Raw genomic sequence first — 17,995 nt, 5'->3', positions numbered from 1 at the left:
AAAATCATACATGTACTCAGAAGAAAGCTTCATACAACAAAGTGATATAGCGGGCGGTAGTGTGATGCTGTACAAAACAAAAACAAAAAAAGAATCATCACATGTGCGTTCTTGATCTAAATGTTTCCATCTTGTTAAAATGTCAAAATCAAATATGCTTGAGAAATTTGGCTAAGATCTGAACCATTTTAGATGAGGGTCGTCAACTCAACAATCAAATTAAATCTATAGCAGCAAAAGTTCATCTGTGCAAGAACCATATGGTTTTCACAATCGTTCTCCAAATAAACTAGCAAGCTCGCGCATTTGCACGGCTAGATTTGCTACATAATCTTTTTCAACCCTATATTTTTTATCGGAACTTTGATTCCAAACCTCACATGTTATTTTGTCGGAACTTTGACTACAAACCTCGCATATAAGTCAAGGATGCGTGATGAACAAGAGACAACCTAAGAAAAATTTATCAATATGTTCGTGTTCATTATCAACACCATCTAGGATAACCTAAGAAAAACGAGTCGGTTTTCATCGTTTTCATAGATGAACAATATAAGGGCTCCGGAATGATCCTCCGTACGTCGCAGACCGACTGCTTTTGCCATCCCCCCCCCCCCCTGCATTGCTTGTTGGGGTTCGTCTGCGAACACGCGATGCCGACTATCTTGTTCAGGGCTCTAGAATTCGCTCCGCCTTCTCCCCTGCATTGCTTCTTGGGGTCCGTCTGTGAATACTCGAAGCCGATGATCTCGTTCTGGGTTCCAGAATTCACCTCCGCCTTCTCCCCGGCGTTGCTTCTTGGGGTTCGTCTGCGAACACGCGATGCCGACGATCTCGTTCAGGGCTGCATGGGGAAGGGGAAGGTAGCGTAGAGCCTTTCTCATCATGGCGGACGACGGTCTTCCCGATCGCTGCGCGTGCCATGTCCACTGCGACCTGCATGAAGTATTTCACGTTTTTTTTCTTCCCTTCCAGAGTTACATCGATCTTATATGGCAGGCACATGTCTGGCAGGAGAACTGCCCATTAAATGAGTAGATTTGCTATTTATCTGTTGACAGATTTATTAGCTAAAAATCTGTCTAATTACTGACCATGGGATGTGCTTTGAGATGTGTGCTGAGTTGATACTCTGTTGTTGGATTTTGGAGCAACTGGGTTTGTTTGTTTTTATCCCGCAACCGCGACCTGCTAGACGTGCCGATGAAGCCCTGTTTCGAATTTGACTCCTTGGTTTCCGTGCCATCTCTCTCCCACTATCTCTCTCATGAACGGGGGATAAGGACCTAATCGCCTGTCTCTCTTGCACTCTTCCTCACTGAACCATGTGTCTTCCTTTCTCTCCCATTGCGACAGAGGCGACACAATCCCTACCCCGTCGTGCACCCAAATCCCATCAGCACCAGTGAGTTATAGGTCTGATTCGAGTGTTTTGTACCGATTTGAAACTCGATCTAGTCATTTGCTATGGCATTTCATCGATTTAACCTGCATTTTTGTTCGATTTTCGCTAGAGTTTGATTTGCAAAGCACAGAGGCGATGCACTCTTCTACCGCGTCATGTACCTGAACCTCCTTCAGCTCCGGTGAATTCAAGGTTTGATTCGAGTGGTTTGCACCGATTTTGTACTCAATCTACCCATTTGTCTGTTGTTTCACTGATTCTACCACTGTTTGTTTCAATTTTACCTATCTTCTAGGGTTTGATTTGCAAAGCAAAGAGGTGACACACATCCTACCACGTCATGCACCCGAACCCCTTCAGCACCAGTGAATCCAAGGTTTGATTCGAGTGGTTTACACCGATTTTTGTACTTGATCTACCCATTTTATCTGCCATTTCACTGATTCTACCGTCGTTTGTTTGATTTTTTCTATCTCTAGGGTTTGATTTGCGAAGCAAAGTGTTGACGTATTTCTTACCATGATGTGCACCTGAACCCCTTCAGCACCGGTGAGTTCAAGGGGTTGATTCGAGTGATTTACACCGATGTGGCACTGGATCTACTCATCTTGTATGTCCTTTCACTGATGTTACCGCCATTTGTTTTGTTTTTTTCCTATATGCTAGGGTTTGATTTGCGAAGCAAAGAGGTGTCACACTTCCTACCACGTTGTGCACCCGAACCCCTTTAGCACTGGTGAGTTCAATAGGTTGATTCGAGTGATTTACACCAATTTGGCACTGGATCTACTCATCTTATCTGTCATTTCACTGATGTAACCATCGTTTTTTCCCGATTTTTGCCATATGCTAGGGTTTGATTTGCAAAGGAGGTTCAAGTTTTGTAAGAGGAATAAGGTTTGGCTTTGCTCTTGTGATTTCTATTCTACCGTGGTGGGTTTCGAGTTCAAATGTCTGTGTTTGATATTTTTTTAGTTATTTTTGATTGATTCAATGGATCATTTTTTCGGTTGTTTGAGTTTCCAATCCGTCTAGACGTGCTGAAGCAAGGAGTCTTGTAGAGGAATCGAGTAGTCTCATTTTATCAGTTTTTTTTTTGTTTTGATCCTTTCGTTGTTTTAATTTTGCGATATGTTTTACTGGGGCTTGCTTTTTATCATGTGATCATTATGTATTGGTTTTTTAGGGGTGTACGAGTAATGTGATGTCCTTAGTTGTGTTTTACTATCCTCAAGTTAGTTTAAAACGGGTTAATGTGATGTCCCTTAAGTTAAAATTCCATCCAAAGAAAAAAGGGATCGGGTTAGAATCAGATTCAAAAGGTGTTGTGTGTGTAATTGCCTCACCTGCTCGGAGAGCTACTAAGTCCATTTGAAGAGTACTGAAGCAAAAAGTTCAGTAAATAGGTGTACTTTTACTAATCATTTATATGTTCAAAATGCAATATTCAACGTCCTTTTGATATGAGATGTTGAAACTCAAGTCTATCGTTTCTATGTGTTCAATCCTTATGCTAGATGAAATCAAGCAGTATTTAGCAGGCTTATTTTGCATAGCTTTGTTATTGATTTCATGTTTGAACCTAGTTTACCAGTCTCTATTCTGATTATACGTGTTCTAGGTTCCATTACTAATGGCATTGTTTCGCACAAGGGAAACTCGCGTTCGAATTTGTATCGTATAACTTCAATAGAACAATTGCGGACGTGCCAATATACACAATGTATATGAATTAAATAAGTACACAAACATGAAATACGAGGAAACTATTTATTCTCCCATGTTTTTATTTAAAGTTGGGAGCCCATGTTATCAACTTGGACGGTACTAATGTTGATGGGCATAAATGTGATGGTGGCACCGAGAGGACACCACAAAATTTGACTGTAAAAATTCCACCAATAATAACTATTGTATGTATGCATTTTTTATGTTTTATGTTTTGTGTGTTTATATAAATATACTCATCTATGTTTATACCTCTGTTTAGGATTCTCCTGAAGTTCAATTTGTTGAAGAGCGGTGTTTTGATGAGAAGCAAAAGAATCTTTGTAAAAAGTCAGATCAAAATGTATAATGAGACTTTGTTTTCTTTGAAGCATAGTTTCCGTCGTGCGACTATAGGCATAAACGAAGCTCACCCTCTCAACGACACCACTCTTGGAAATTGCTCTATTGTTAACGAAAGGTATTGCCCCAGTTAGAAAGTGCCATCTCTTTCCGATGTCTTTGAGCAACTCAACAACAATTCTAAGTTCTCTATAACTTAGCAAGAAATAAGATTCTATGTGGCCATTTGCAAGATTGCAAAGCAAAACACACCATGAGTAAGTTTTTTGCTTTCTATTTTTTATTTTCTTGCAACTTCTGCTCAATATTATATGTTTTGCTCTCTGCCCCTTTTTTATTTTAAATTGATGCAGCCTTTATTGTGTTGATATTGGTGGTTGCCACGTCAAGTATAGTTCTCTTGGTCATTCTATGGCTGATGGCAATAAAGTTGGCTCTTTTGTGATGAATGTTTTATGTCGTAAATTTTTCTTAGAAGAGTGCCTCACAATATCAAAGAAACATTACTTTTTTCTGTAGCGTTGGGGTAAGTAAATGAGTTGCATTCATTGATACATTTTTTTTGTATGTGTTATATTTTCGTCAATGTTTTATTTTTTCAGGATGTTCTGATAAAGACACATTAGATTTTTCCTATCTCAGGAAATGTTTTGATGGTGCTGCATCAGTGATACCCTAGCCAATTGTCAATATGGTATTTTAAGTATCTATTATTTTTTTTCTTTTTTATGTTTTAATATCATTAACACATGTTTTGAGTGGTTCAATTATTTTTCAGCTTATGTTCCCTATTTGTTACGATGATCATTGGTTCCTTTTTGTGGTTTATTTGCAAAATAAACTATTTTTATTTCTGGATTCTTATTATTCAAAGAATGATGAGTACCAAATTTTTGCAAGAAGGAAGCTGATAATCTCTCTCTCTCTCTCTCCCTCCCTCCCTCTCTCTCTCCATATATATATATATTATTATTATGTATATATCTATATTTTTATGTATGTATATGTATTTTTATGTTATTGTGTTTAGCTATGTATGTATCTCTCTTCTCTGCATATATGTATATATATGTTTGTTTTGTTTAGCAATGTATGTATATATATATATATATATCTCTCTCTCTATATATATGTTTTTGTGTTTAGCTCGCGCTCTCTCTCTCTCTCTATATATATATATAGGAATCTATATATGTTTTTTATTTAGCTATGTATGTTTAATTATGTATGTACCTTTGTATCTCTCTATATCTGTCTTTCTCTATCTCTCTATCTATATATATTTAGCTATGTATGTATTTTGTCTCTCTGGATATATGTATCTATTTGTTGTATATATGTATTTTTATGTATCTCTTTTTATATATGTTTTTGTGTTTAGTTATGTATGTATCTCTTTCTCTCTCTCTCTATATATATTTTTAGCTATGTATATATTTTGTTTCTCTGCATATATGTATCTATTTGTTGTATATATGTATTTTTATGTATGTATCTCTCTTCTATGCACATATATATATATATTTTCTGCATATATATATGTATTTTCACATGTTCAAGATATATATGCATTTGTGTTTAGCTATGTAAGTATGTATGTATGTAACATGTTTCTATTTCTATTTACGGATCTTTCTCTATCTATTATTGTATTTCTATCTTTGTAACATGTCTTCTATTTTTTATCATGTCTATATTTATGTATTATATAGTCAATATCTTCTATCAATTTATGTATTATGTCTCTATTTTGTATCTCTCTGTCATCTATCTATTTCTCTCTCTCTCTCTCTCTCTCTCTCTCTCTATATATATATATATATATATATATATATATATATATATATATAATGTATTTCATTTATGTTCCATATTTTTAGCCTCAATGACATTTCTTATATTTATGTTTGAAGATAACAAGATTTAGACATGTGTGGCATGAGTTCATTTGTGCTGATGTGCCTTTTCACATGTTTAAGATTGGTTATCCACATGTTTCAAAACAAAACAATTCATTAGTGTCAAATAGACTTTTTGCGTTTAATGCTTATGCTGTTTACTATGGTGTGGGATTTTTAATTTTTTGAAATTTTAATTGTGTGACATGTTTTTTTTGGGTTTTTTAATTTTGCAATGTTGATTGTGGTGTTTTTTAATCAAGTTTATGAAACTTTAGAGATTTGGTGCAAAGCTAGTGGATGAGTTTTCTCAAGACGATATTCAGAACATTCATGTTCAAATTGTCAATGACCCGCTATTCAGCGAACACAACAAAGCTGATATAAGCGTTGTGAAGAACTTCTTTTTAATTTGGTTAGTTTTTTTTAATGTTTCTTATTTGATATTGTTTTTTGTATTGTGTATTTTCCCCTTTATTAATATTTTCTTTTGCAATTCTTTTTCATATGTAGGGACACTTCTCTATAAAAACAAAAGGGTGCACAATCTGTACATGATATATGGAAGTATGCAGCTATTTATACACACAAGTCCAGACGAACAATGGTTTATAAACTCTATAATAATAGCAGTAGACAATTGCTGCAGTTGATAGTTGTTTTTTTTTACATTTCTCCTTTGAGATAGAATTTTGGAAGATAATCATGTAACTTTTTGTCTGAATAGTATGTTGCTTCTACATATAGATAGTTGCAGTAGTTGAAAGATTTTTTTGTTACATTTTGCATCATGAAATAAATTGGAAGACACTCATGAATCCTATTTCTATATGTTGCTTCTACGTATAGATAGTAGCAGTGATTGTTCCCTTCCTTACCTGCATATAAAATGTTTTTGTTGCCTCAGTTATGCAATTTGTCAGTTTAATATATGATAAATGCTGGGTAAACCCATAATATTGTACCTTTTCTTTGGCGCACATGTTGCCTTCTTGTGTGTAGCCTGCTGTTTTGCTAAGGTGGGGGGCAGATGCCTGAATTCACATGTTGATCTCTTGTGATTTGCTCCATTGCAGTGTCCACATTCGTATTTTTGTTTCTTCTTTGTCTCATTTCTTCTGGAATAGGCACAAGCCTTTTGTTTGACAATGGTGGTCTTCCTTTTGTGTTTACAACTTCTGGATCATCTAGATGTAAAATTATGTTTGACTCTGATTCTTGCCTTTTAATTTGTGTGTGTTCATTGTCTTCAGTGCGGTTTTTTTGAGGCAATTTCAGATTCTTCTTCGTCAATAGCCTTCAATTCTTGTCTCATCCTTCCATACTCAATCATAAGGTAGTTGTATTTGCGTGTGCTTTTTGTTCCATCTAATGAAATTTCTACAACTAACTACGATATTATATTGAATCTAAGGACTGTTGTTTCTGGTTCAGTGTTCAAAGGCTTGCTGAAGGTCAATTTATTTTCTTTCTTTCTTCACCTTTCAAGTATATATTTTTCTGGTATCTTATAAATGTCATTTTTTATCATGACTTTCAGGATGTGACTGCACAACAAACCATCTTTTTGAAATTTTGCACATATGCATGAGTAGTCATCAATCTGCTGATCTACAAGTATAATGTAAGTTCTCCTCCTGTATTCTTTGTTTGGGTGAACGGGTGCTATTGCAACTTCATATGTTATTTTCTTTTCTATCTGTTCTGCATGTAGTTTTGTTGCACGCCTAAGCTACCACTGGAATTTCCTGAAAATCTTTGAGTTGTATAACTCTTGCATTTGTGCCTCAATGCAGTATGATGACCATAGTTTTGATGATATCTTTGTTCTTGTTTCATAATCTTCATGCTCCTCATTGTCATATATTGTGTCTTAAATCCTTTCATACTCCTTCAAGGAACTTGTTATGTTGTATTGTGGTCCGACATTCCTTTTGAATCTTGCATTTGTGACTTCGCTCCGTCCTGTACTATTAATAAAGGGGTAAAAATGTTGTTTGAAATACACTGGTGCCCATCTATCCTTGTATTGTATATGTACCATAAGTACTTGATGTGCTGAATTTCTTATTCTGCTATCATTTGTTTTCATAGTGTTTCGAATTCAAGCACTGTTAGTGAATTATTATATCATTGAACTCTTCACGGAGATTTTTCTTTGTATCAAAACATCTCCCTACTTCTGCCTTGTTCTTTATATGAAATACACAATTTTTGTGATTTGCATGTTCAAATACTTGTGATATTACTGACCTCATTGCCCTATCCTGATCTGTCATGATTGATATTAGTGCTTTACCTCCCATTGCTTTCAGGAATGTGGTAAATAGCCATTTGAATTTCTATGTAGTTTCATCTGATATCAATGCACAACCAAATATGCAAGTCAATCCATGTCCTGTAATTATGACAAAAGGCACAAAACGCATGTTATACTTGTTTGTCAAGTATGTGGTGTCGAAACTCACACAATCCCCATATTTCTCATAATACTCTATTGACTTTGCCTCTGTCCAGAAAATGCATTTCACTTAACTATTGTCATACATACTGAATGTGTAAAAGAAATTTGGATTGTCTTCTTTCTTATTTGTGAAGTGAATCAGTGCTTGTATCATATCGTTTTGAGTTGTCTCTCTTCTAATTTGAGTCCTGACATTGCTTATGTCTTTATTTCTATAGGGTGTTGTTGTTATACCTCCACGAAGGAAGGACAATAGGTACATCATCTTTCTTGTTTCTATGTTGCATTCACTCATTGTACGAATCATCTTCTTCTCTAGCGTAGTTATGTTTTTGTGTGCTCTGAAGTACCAATCACTTGGACTTAATGCATGATTGTGGTCTAGACCCAACCTTGTGACTATCCATTTCCCTACCCTCTCTGATATAATCATTTCGCACTTGCAATCTGTCTTGAGTCGCACATTTGTCTTTCTTTTTTAGTAATAACTTCATCCTTCTCATCCCCTTCTTTTGAGTTTTTCTATTTCCCTTGCCTATTGCATCTGTATGTAATTGTTATGATTTTGTTGTTCCTTTTTCCGCTTTGTGTCTTAGCATGGTGCACTATTATCACTGCAAATCCAGTAAATAAAGCGTAGAAGTTGAAGAAGCGATGTGCCTCATCGGGACTGCCAAACTCCATCCCTTCTTGTGTACTTGCTCTCTACTTGGACATTATTACCTGGCTTGCTGTTGTTGTTTTATTTTCCAAGAAGTTGTCTATGTCTTCTTCATGTAGTATGTTTGTATTACTATCTTGTGGATATTTTTTACTATTGTCTATCATGCCCCCTTGTCCATTATCTTGTGTCAAACTAGTTGATATGTTCCTATTTTGTGGGCTTTGAACTTCAACTTCCTAGGGAAAAAATGATTTCATACTACTAGATAATGAATAACAAAGCATATTACTATGTTGCATAAAATTTTCAGTGTGTATCTAACCCGACTTTGATTTATATCTCTGAAAAAGTCTATATTTCAGTGCTCTTACTCCTCTTCTGCTGTTGTTGCTCCTTCGGATGCTTGATTCTACAGTTATATTTGGTAAGCTATCTTATGTACATATCTTATTTTTTGTTACATATTATGTGTAGTAACTGGCATGTACCTCATTGCTATAGTTACTTTTTGAAATCATATCCACTACTCCACTGTTCCTGTTGTTGCAAAATTTGTCCTCTGAACTTGTTTGTTGCATGTATGTCAAAGTTCAAAATTGCAATATGCTTACTCATTTTTTTGTGCTCTGATTTGTAATATGGGAGTCGGTTATGCTACCTGATAAAATGGTTGAGATGAGTAGTTGGGCTCATCTTCTATTCTGCTTGTAGTCATATGTAAGTTTCTCTGCAAAATCAGTTTTTATCATGGTATCACATGATGTTGTGTGCATTTCTTTTCTTTTAGTAATTGTAATGTGCTTCTGATATATACCTCAAAATCTTCTGGATCTGTAAGTAGACAAGTAGAACTTGGTATTGTTGCATCTAGCATATACCGGGATATTTGGTCCTGTAGAATGCACATAAGTATGCAACACATTCAGCCTTCTAAGTATGTAAATTCATTTCAAAAAAGAAAACAATATGTTGTTGTAATTGTACACATAAATTGAAATCTTACTTCATTTGTAGACCATCCTGAATCATGCAAGGGAACCATCTTACTCAATAGCAGATTTGTGTAGCTGCTTTTATATTCCTGTTTTTGGAATTCATATATGAAGTTGTCTTCTTTTACACCTAAAAATTAAATCATACGCAATAGCACATTTTTTGGCATAAAATTCAAAGAGAGTTTTGTTTACATTGTTGCTGAATAGCTGGATACTCATTTGTTGTTCAGTACTTTTGCTATTCATTGGTCGATCCTGCAAAGTGAACAAGTTCATGCGAAGTCTTTCTATAAAAAATTCATCATGTATGTATTTTCTTAATGCAAACAAAGAACAAAAGAAATGCTTACATGTGTTACTGTTGGCAATGTTATGTTTGATGTCATTGTAGTCTTTGTCAATGCTTGTACTGTCTCATCCGACGCCTCTGTACTCTTTTCATTTCTTGTATCTGCATTATGTATGCGGCACTATGGTGAAACTGATGTTTCTGTTCTATGCAATGTTTCTACATAAAAAGTAATCATGGTTTGCACCGTTTCCCTTTTGCCAATACAGTATGTTCAGTTGACCTATTTCTTAGATAAGGATTGATTTTGCTTCTTTTTCTATAGCTTTTTTTTGTTACAACATTCAATAGAATTATCCTAATGCAATAGAATATTTGTTTTTCCAAGTTAATAGCTAGCCAGGGCAAGAAGTGATTCTGAATTGTTATTTTTTTATGTGCAGCTATTCATGTAAACAAGTACAAGATTCAAGGTCAATATGTAGCAAGTTTAGGTCAATATGTAGCAAGTTTGAAGGAGAAATATCTGATCAGATTAATCATTACGGAGGTGGTTGCCTAGATTCTTCCTCTTCACTGCCCCCTCTATTGATTCTTCTTCTGAGTTTCCCATCTTCGCACCACCAGGTGCTCTTCTTTTTCTCCCGCCACCCGGGCCTCTTTTTTCTCCTGCCGCCAGGGTTTTATCTCCTGCTGCTGCCTGGTGATTTTTCCTCTTTTTTTGTGTGTGTTCTCTTCTCTCTATTGCGCTTCTTTTGAAGTCCTACAAACTTTTTTGGGCTTGTTTTTTGTGTTGGGCTTCATTTTTTTCTGTTAGGCTTCATTTTGGGTTTTTTATAATTTTTGTTGGGCTTCATTATTTTGGCTTCATTCTTTATCTGATGATCTTCTTTCTTTTTTGAGTTCCCTGTGAATTTTAGGTTTTTTATTCTTTTGCAAGTTGATCTATGATGCTAGGCTCTTTTTTTCCCCTGTGAATCTGTGTTAAAAGTAACGTTGTTTGTTTGACATTTTTTGGTTCCTTTGTTTTTGGTTTTGGTCTTTGCCCTCGTTTTTATGTTACCGGGTTTGGACTGCTATGCAGAACTGTTTTTGGACATATGCCAATTCGTGTTTTGTTTGTTGAGCTTTGAGTGTTTTAAAATAACAACACACATGACAGCTGTTGGTTGGTTCAAATCAGACAGATATAAACATGCAAAATCTATCGACAGTTATATAAAGTGACCCTTAAATTAATTAGAAGAAAGCCTAACGGATAGGGAACAAAGTTTTAAAGAAAAAGTCGAAAAAAGGAAAATAAATACACCAGAACGACAGAATCCGCTCTTTTCCAGGTGGCACGAAAGGTTGAACGCGCCACCGGCACCCAAGCGGCGGCCACGTCGGGCAAACCAGATGAAACCTGAATCCAGCCTCACCAACACCGTCTCAGGAATTGCAGTAGGCTGCAGCCAGAGAGATCATTGCAGGTGTATCGATCGAGTCGTGGCTTGTTGATAATCACACTTGTTCAGCAGATATATATAGTTGAATCAAACACCTCTATCCCCTTACATGGATAAAAGTAAGTAAGTAAGAATTAATTCTAACTCTCATATGATAAAAAAGTAAAAGATCTTGTAAAGAAAATAATCATATTTGACCCCTATACATTGCTAGTATCAGGACCCCTAAACATTGCTAGCATCAGGAAATAGACTAATTGCGATTCTAATTCTCCCGTGATAAAAAAAAGTAAAAAATCTTGTAAAGAAAATAATCATATTTGACCCCTATACATTGCTAGCATCAGGAAATAGAATAATTGCGAATTCCAGGTAACTGGCCAAGCCACTAAAATAGTGATAAATTCTATCAAAAAAATAGATCTAATAAAAGTCCATCGATTCCTAATGTCCAGTGACAATTGAAAACATCTATACATTTAGAATTCTTCTTTAATTGAATTAAGGGATCCTCCAATTAGAAATAATAACATGCTTCTAGCTCGATCTATAGTTGATCCAGTTATAACCGAAATATATAAAGATGTATATACTTCTTTATAAGTGCTTTCTAAGATGTATGTACTATTTTCTGATATATATATACTACTTTTTAAAATATATATATCACTTTCTGAACATCTATTAGAGAGAGAGTATATATTTCCGAAAGTACAGAAAATACTTCCTATATATACAGAGAGAGAGAGCAACATCTCCTGTGTTCCATTTAAGCCCGAGCGTGGACCCTGACAACGTTGATCACTGAGTTTTTGATTCTGGTATTTTGTCATACTCAATATGTGATCATCAACTAGATAACAAGTGTTCATAAGTTTCTAATTTTTTTAACGAGTATTCATCGTACAAGGAAACTGTGTCATAACAAGACTCTGAATTTTTATATACCAACAAGCAATTGTTCTGACAGAGTATATTCTCCCAAATTCATAACAAGACTCTTAATAAAATACAAGCTCTTCATTATTTCCCAACTGTTATATGAAGCAGAAATTACTAACAAGTTTCTGCATGAGCACAGAGTTTTTGTGAGATCATTATCACTCTTCTCCAACTGAGAACTGAGGTTATACAAGGTGAAAGGTACAAGTGGCTTATCAAGCCAAACTGAGTAATTATTCAACATGAGATGAATCTCATCTGAATGTTTTGAAGCAAAAGTTCATATCTGAATTGGGGCCTTGATAGTTGATATTAGTCTTTGCAGTGCAGGAGTGCATCATTTTTTGCTATAAGCAACATTTCTTTGTTCCCCAACTGTACGTACTTGATGAAGCAAAAACTAGTGAGAAGTTTTTGCAGCATTGAGACTTCTTTCAATGAGATATTTCACGAAACTGTCCAAAGCAGACCACGATGATCCACCTTCCTGAATTGCGCTACGTGAAGCGTCACGCAATTCTGCAGCTCTTCTTCTCATCTCTTGGCTATCACCATTATCCAAATCCATTAGCTTTGTCACAGCAGCAGAGATTGCAGCCCTGCTAACAATACCATCCTCCCTTTTCTGCTCCCTCAAGTTGATGCCGGTCTTCCATTCATTGGCTACAAGCCGACCATTCACCAATTGATCACAAGCAACAGGAAAGGCAAGAAGAGGCACTCCCACGAACACGGCCTCCAGGGTCGAGTTCCACCCACAATGGCTCATGAAGCCACCGATCGAGGGATGGCACAGGATCTTCAGCTGGTCACACCATGGCACCACCAAGCCCTTGTCACCAGAGATATGATGTAGACTGGTGGTGGTAGCGTTGTCCCGGGCCACCCAGAAGAATCTAACTGCACTGTCATGCAGCCCAATGGCAATCTCTTCCAACTGAGAGGTTGACAATGACACATAGCTACCAAATGAGACGTACAACACTGAGTTTTTTGGTTGGGCATCCAACCAATTGGAGTATTTCTCATGGTGAATCTTGTCCGTGTGACGTTCAAGAGGCATATGCGGAATTGAAGGACCAACTGTATATATGGGGTATGGAACCACTTGTGATATTCCATTGATGGCACAGGCTTCAAGCTCATAGAAAGAGGTGAAGAGGACACACTGTGCTTTGCGAACGTTAGAGAACACTTCGGCCGATCGTTTCATTGACAGCTCCCAGGAGGGGAAGATATTGATATCAGAACATTTTACTTGTGAGAGGGCTGGGAATGGGACATATTGATCCAATGACTTGCAGCTTTGTTCTGCAGACCACAGAAGGTCAGCTATCTATATAATTACTAAGTTGAGCAACCAAAAGTGCAACTGCAAACATACTAGCACAGTAACTGACTGGAATGCCTGATCATAATAATTCCGAATAGCATTGTGCTTTTAGCTGGACTTTCAGTATGCATGCAAATTGGAACTTTGACATCAGCTAAAGAGGTAAAGATATTCAATAGTGAGACAATAAGGATTTTGTGGGTTAAATTATTCATATTTTAAATAATTACAAGTGATTGTCACTCTGACTCTGAAGATTATTGACTTCTGCAACTTGATTATATTCAGGAAATGGAAATGGAAAGGAAGTTAATCTTTATATGCAATAGCTAATAGCCCAATAATCATGGGGCTCGGAATCTCATTTAGTACAGGCGCAAATGGTAAATGAGCATGAAGTTTCACATTTGAGTAACTGAAAATGAATGATCAAGCATTCCAGATATTCTAATAATCAATCCTTACGGTTTTATTTGCTATATAAAAGTTTGTTTTGTGTTGTTAGGGGTATTAATTCACTAACAACAGTAGTGGAAAGCAGTGTGATCCTAGTATACTTTACCAAAATTGAGGATCTCAATAACAAGTTATTTAATTTTGAGTGTTGTCGAATATCTAACTATGGGGTATATACGTATAAGGAGTACATCATATACAGACAGGGTATATACGACGTATATTCGACAGCTCCAGATATCACAGAATCGAATCAGCAGTACCTGATACATCCGGAGTCAAGGAAGTACATACCAAGAAGGATTAGATTGGTTACCCAATCCGATACAACTAGTATTCAAAACAGATCTATCTACTTAGACGTCAAGGAAGACAACTCTCTATCGACTACGGCTGGATAGGAGTCGGTACCTCACCCCTATATAAGACGGAAAGACTAGGGGAGGATAGAAGACAACAACACGAAAGATACGACGAAACACGAGGGAACAAGAGAGAGAGACAAGCATCAACAGAGAAGTTACTCGACAACTTTAGTCTTATGATAGATTAGATCCAATCAACTCCTTGTAATAGTCTTAGCCACCTTACTTGTACTCGAGATCACCAATACACGACAGCAACACCCCCACAGGACGTAGAGTATTACTCCAATCGGAGGCCCGAACCTATATACATCGTTTGTCTCGCCTCGTGATTAATCCCTACACTCGAAGGTACCCAATCAATTTACGGATATATTATCGGGAACTAATCTTCGACAAGTGTGCCTATATATTTATTCATGGAAACTTACTTTTGGATATTCTTAATAAAAGCATTAAGAGAAATTCAGATGAAAAAAAGAAATACTCTTTTCAGTAAGCCTTCCTGAAGGAACTAGCTTAGCTGACCTCAGTGATTTGTAGTTTGGATAATTTGGTTTAATACACTTTCAAACAGAAGATGATTCAGCTGAAAATTTTCTAAATCCAACAGAATATCGAACCTTTCTGCATCATTCAATGTTCTTGGAAGCAGATGATATTCAGTTACAGACATTCAGATATCTGAACCTTAATGGGCAACATAGTTTACTTTTTGAAAAATTGCAACATAGTTAAGGTGCTTAACTACTAACTAGAATCAGCTACTAACAATCTGTAATAAGAAAAGGGGACCATATTGAATCTCCGGGATTTGCCCTCTCCAAAGAAAGCTAAACTATTTGCCATTTCGCTATCTCTTGTTTAAGTGTCTCGCCTCTAAATCCATTTAACCTTGTGTCACAACATATCAAGACAATAACAATAGTCTTAAAGAAGATTAGCAATTGTTGTGGATGTGCTAAAAGTAATGGTAAAAGAAGAAGTATTTTCTCTAAAAACACAGATCATGAAATGGAGGCATCGGACTCAAAAAAAAAAAAAAAAAAAACTGGGGTCTTAGATCTGTAGGAAGAAGGGCGAAAAATAAACAAGATTTTATTCTACCTTACGTTTGAACAATCGGTTTCTTTTTCTCTGTAAACCTATATGTTTTGGGGGAATTGAAACAAATTGGGTGTCACTTCCTGAGTGCCACTCCAATTGAGTGCCAAAGGGTGAAATTACTTTATCTATTGAAGGATGGTGAATTAGCCAATACCTTCTTCCCCCTCACGGCCATCCGCCAGCGGCCACCGGTCCAGGTGGTAGAGCGCCAAGAAGAACGTGGCTGGCATGGTCCACAGCGAGCACACAGGTATCCCGTGCTGCGCGCCGACCGCCACCCCCCACGTCAGGTAGGTGTCGGCCAGGATCGCCACCGGCCTCCGCTCCAACACCAGCCGGTCGAGCAGCCTCTCGAATGGCTCCCGCATCTTGTCGCGCACGGCATCGATGAATCCGACGTGGTCGGCGCCGCGGTCACGTTCGGAGGGGATGACGTTGGGAACGGTGGCGAGGCGGACGCGCTCGGGAAGAGTGGGGGGCACCCCCGCAGAGGCCAGCAGCGCGAGCCACTCCTCCGTGACGACGATGGTGACGGTGAGGGCGCTGTCCGCGGCGGCGAGCTGGCGGCACACGACGAGCATGGGGTTGATGTGGCCGCGGCCCGGGTACGGTACGGCTACCACGTGCCGAGCCGCCGCCGCCGCCGCCGCATCCATCTTTTTTGCTGTTTGCGTATTGCGTCGGAGTTCCTGTTGAAAAAATCGCCACTTTTCTACTCTACCTTCTTCTGTTAGGTGCAGCTTAACATCAGAGCCATGTCAATTCTGAAATTTCCTGAATTTTTCAAGTATGTTACTGTTTTAAGCCTTAATCTAAACGCACATCCAAACGTACACTATATTCTACCTATGCACACCCACAAACTCAAAAAAAAATCTAAAAGTAGATAACATATTCGACTGTATTTACCAAAATAGACAATATGTTACTGTATTTATAAATTTAGCATGTGTATTATGTACCTCATTTACAAAAAATGATGAACAGTGCCAATATAGCACTGTCGAATATAGCGTTGTTCTTTATTTTTGGCACTGAAATACCGAATATGCATTGAGGTGCCGAATATGATAAACAGTGACATATTCGGCACCTGAGATGCCGAATACAGCCCAGCTCTCCGTCAACCCCCGTGCCATGAACAATAGCTGTGTTGATTAAATTTCGTTTCCAATCTCCTTCAAAATAATGGTCTTTTGTTACTCTAAAAAATTTAAATTTTTTTTACGTGTTTTATAATCCATGCGCAACCTATTTTAGTTAGATTGATCCAAAAAATTCTCTGTATATTTTAAACTAAAATTCTCAAAAAATGTTACTTTTATAACTTATAACAATTGTTAGTTTCTCAAATAAATTCAAAAAACCTAGAAAAATTCACTAATATTATTCCTATGTGATAGAATAATTTCTAAAATTATTTTCAGCCCTAGGTTATATGATGAAAAAATGAGTTCGTTTGTAATGCTCCATTTATATACATTTTTATCATTTCATGTGATATTCTTTTTTAATTCAATTTGAATTAAAAAATTCAACTATCTCATTATTTTTATCCCATTGACATGCTAATCTTTTAACTATATTTTTGAAGAACGGTGGGTAAGCTCGCGCGTCTTTTTAACTGTCTCATTATTTTTATCCCCTAGTTTGAACCATTCAAGAGACGCGTCAGCTCGCTCACCATTCTTCAGAAATGTAGTTAAAACATTAGTATTTTAACGGGATAAAAATAATGAGGTAGTTGAATTTTGTTTGAATTCAAATTGAATTAAAAGAAGAATATCACATGAAATGATAAAAATGCATATAAATAGGGCATTACAAAGGAAATTATTTTTTCATCATATAATCTAGGGCTGGAAATATTTTTTGAAATTAGTCCATCACATAAGAATAATATTAGTGAATTTTCACAGATTTTTGAGAATTTATTTGATGCACTAACAATTGTTAGAAGTTATAAAAGTAAGTTTTTTTTAATCTTAACTTAAAATATACAAAGAATTTTTGGATGAATCTAATTAAAATTGGTTGCACATGGATTATAGAACACGTATAAAAAGTTTAAAATTTCTTTAGAGTAACAGAAGACTACCGTTTTGAATGAGAGTAGAGACAAAATTTAATCAACGTAGCTATTGTTCATGGCACGAGAGTTGATGGAGAGTTGTGTTGTATTCGGCACTGAGGTACCGAATATGACACTGTTTATTATTTTTGGTAAATTAGCTCTGAATACATATGCTAAATTTATAAATATAATAATATGTTATCTATTTCACAAATACAATCAAGTATATTGCCTACTTTTAGATTTTTCCACCAACTCGCGCACAAGTCAGAGAGTCTACGTACAGTCTACACGGCTGCCGGCTCTGGGGGGTCGCCAAATTTGAAAAGCAAACGATCGGTACTAAAAAGCAAACCTGTGTTGCAATGAGACGCAGAAAGATCAACTGTTGTGTTTAACATGGTGGATTGCACTTCTTTTTCATACTCAGACAAAAGCGTATGTTAGCCCTTGCATGACAGCACGCATGCATACAAGTTTTTTTT

General features: G+C 36.5%; 1 protein-coding gene across 1 annotated transcript; it reads right to left on the bottom strand.

Moving 5' to 3' along the window:
- Positions 1 to 12,234: 12,234 nt before the first annotated feature.
- On the bottom strand, positions 12,235 to 17,994 carry LOC133922688 (UDP-glycosyltransferase 87A1-like). The gene is made up of 3 exons (XM_062368122.1): positions 17,866 to 17,994; positions 15,591 to 16,163; positions 12,235 to 13,486 (listed from the first exon to the last, which is right to left on the bottom strand). The coding sequence occupies exons 1-3, from the start codon at positions 17,909 to 17,911 to the stop codon at positions 12,576 to 12,578; spliced, it is 1,530 nt and encodes a 509-aa protein (XP_062224106.1). The 5' UTR covers positions 17,912 to 17,994; the 3' UTR covers positions 12,235 to 12,575.
- Position 17,995: the final 1 nt, after the last annotated feature.

Source organism: Phragmites australis, chromosome 1 (assembly GCF_958298935.1).
Source record: "Phragmites australis chromosome 1, lpPhrAust1.1, whole genome shotgun sequence".
In the NCBI taxonomy this organism is placed as follows: Eukaryota; Viridiplantae; Streptophyta; class Magnoliopsida; order Poales; family Poaceae; genus Phragmites; species Phragmites australis.
This window is presented reverse-complemented; position numbering and strand designations above follow the sequence as displayed.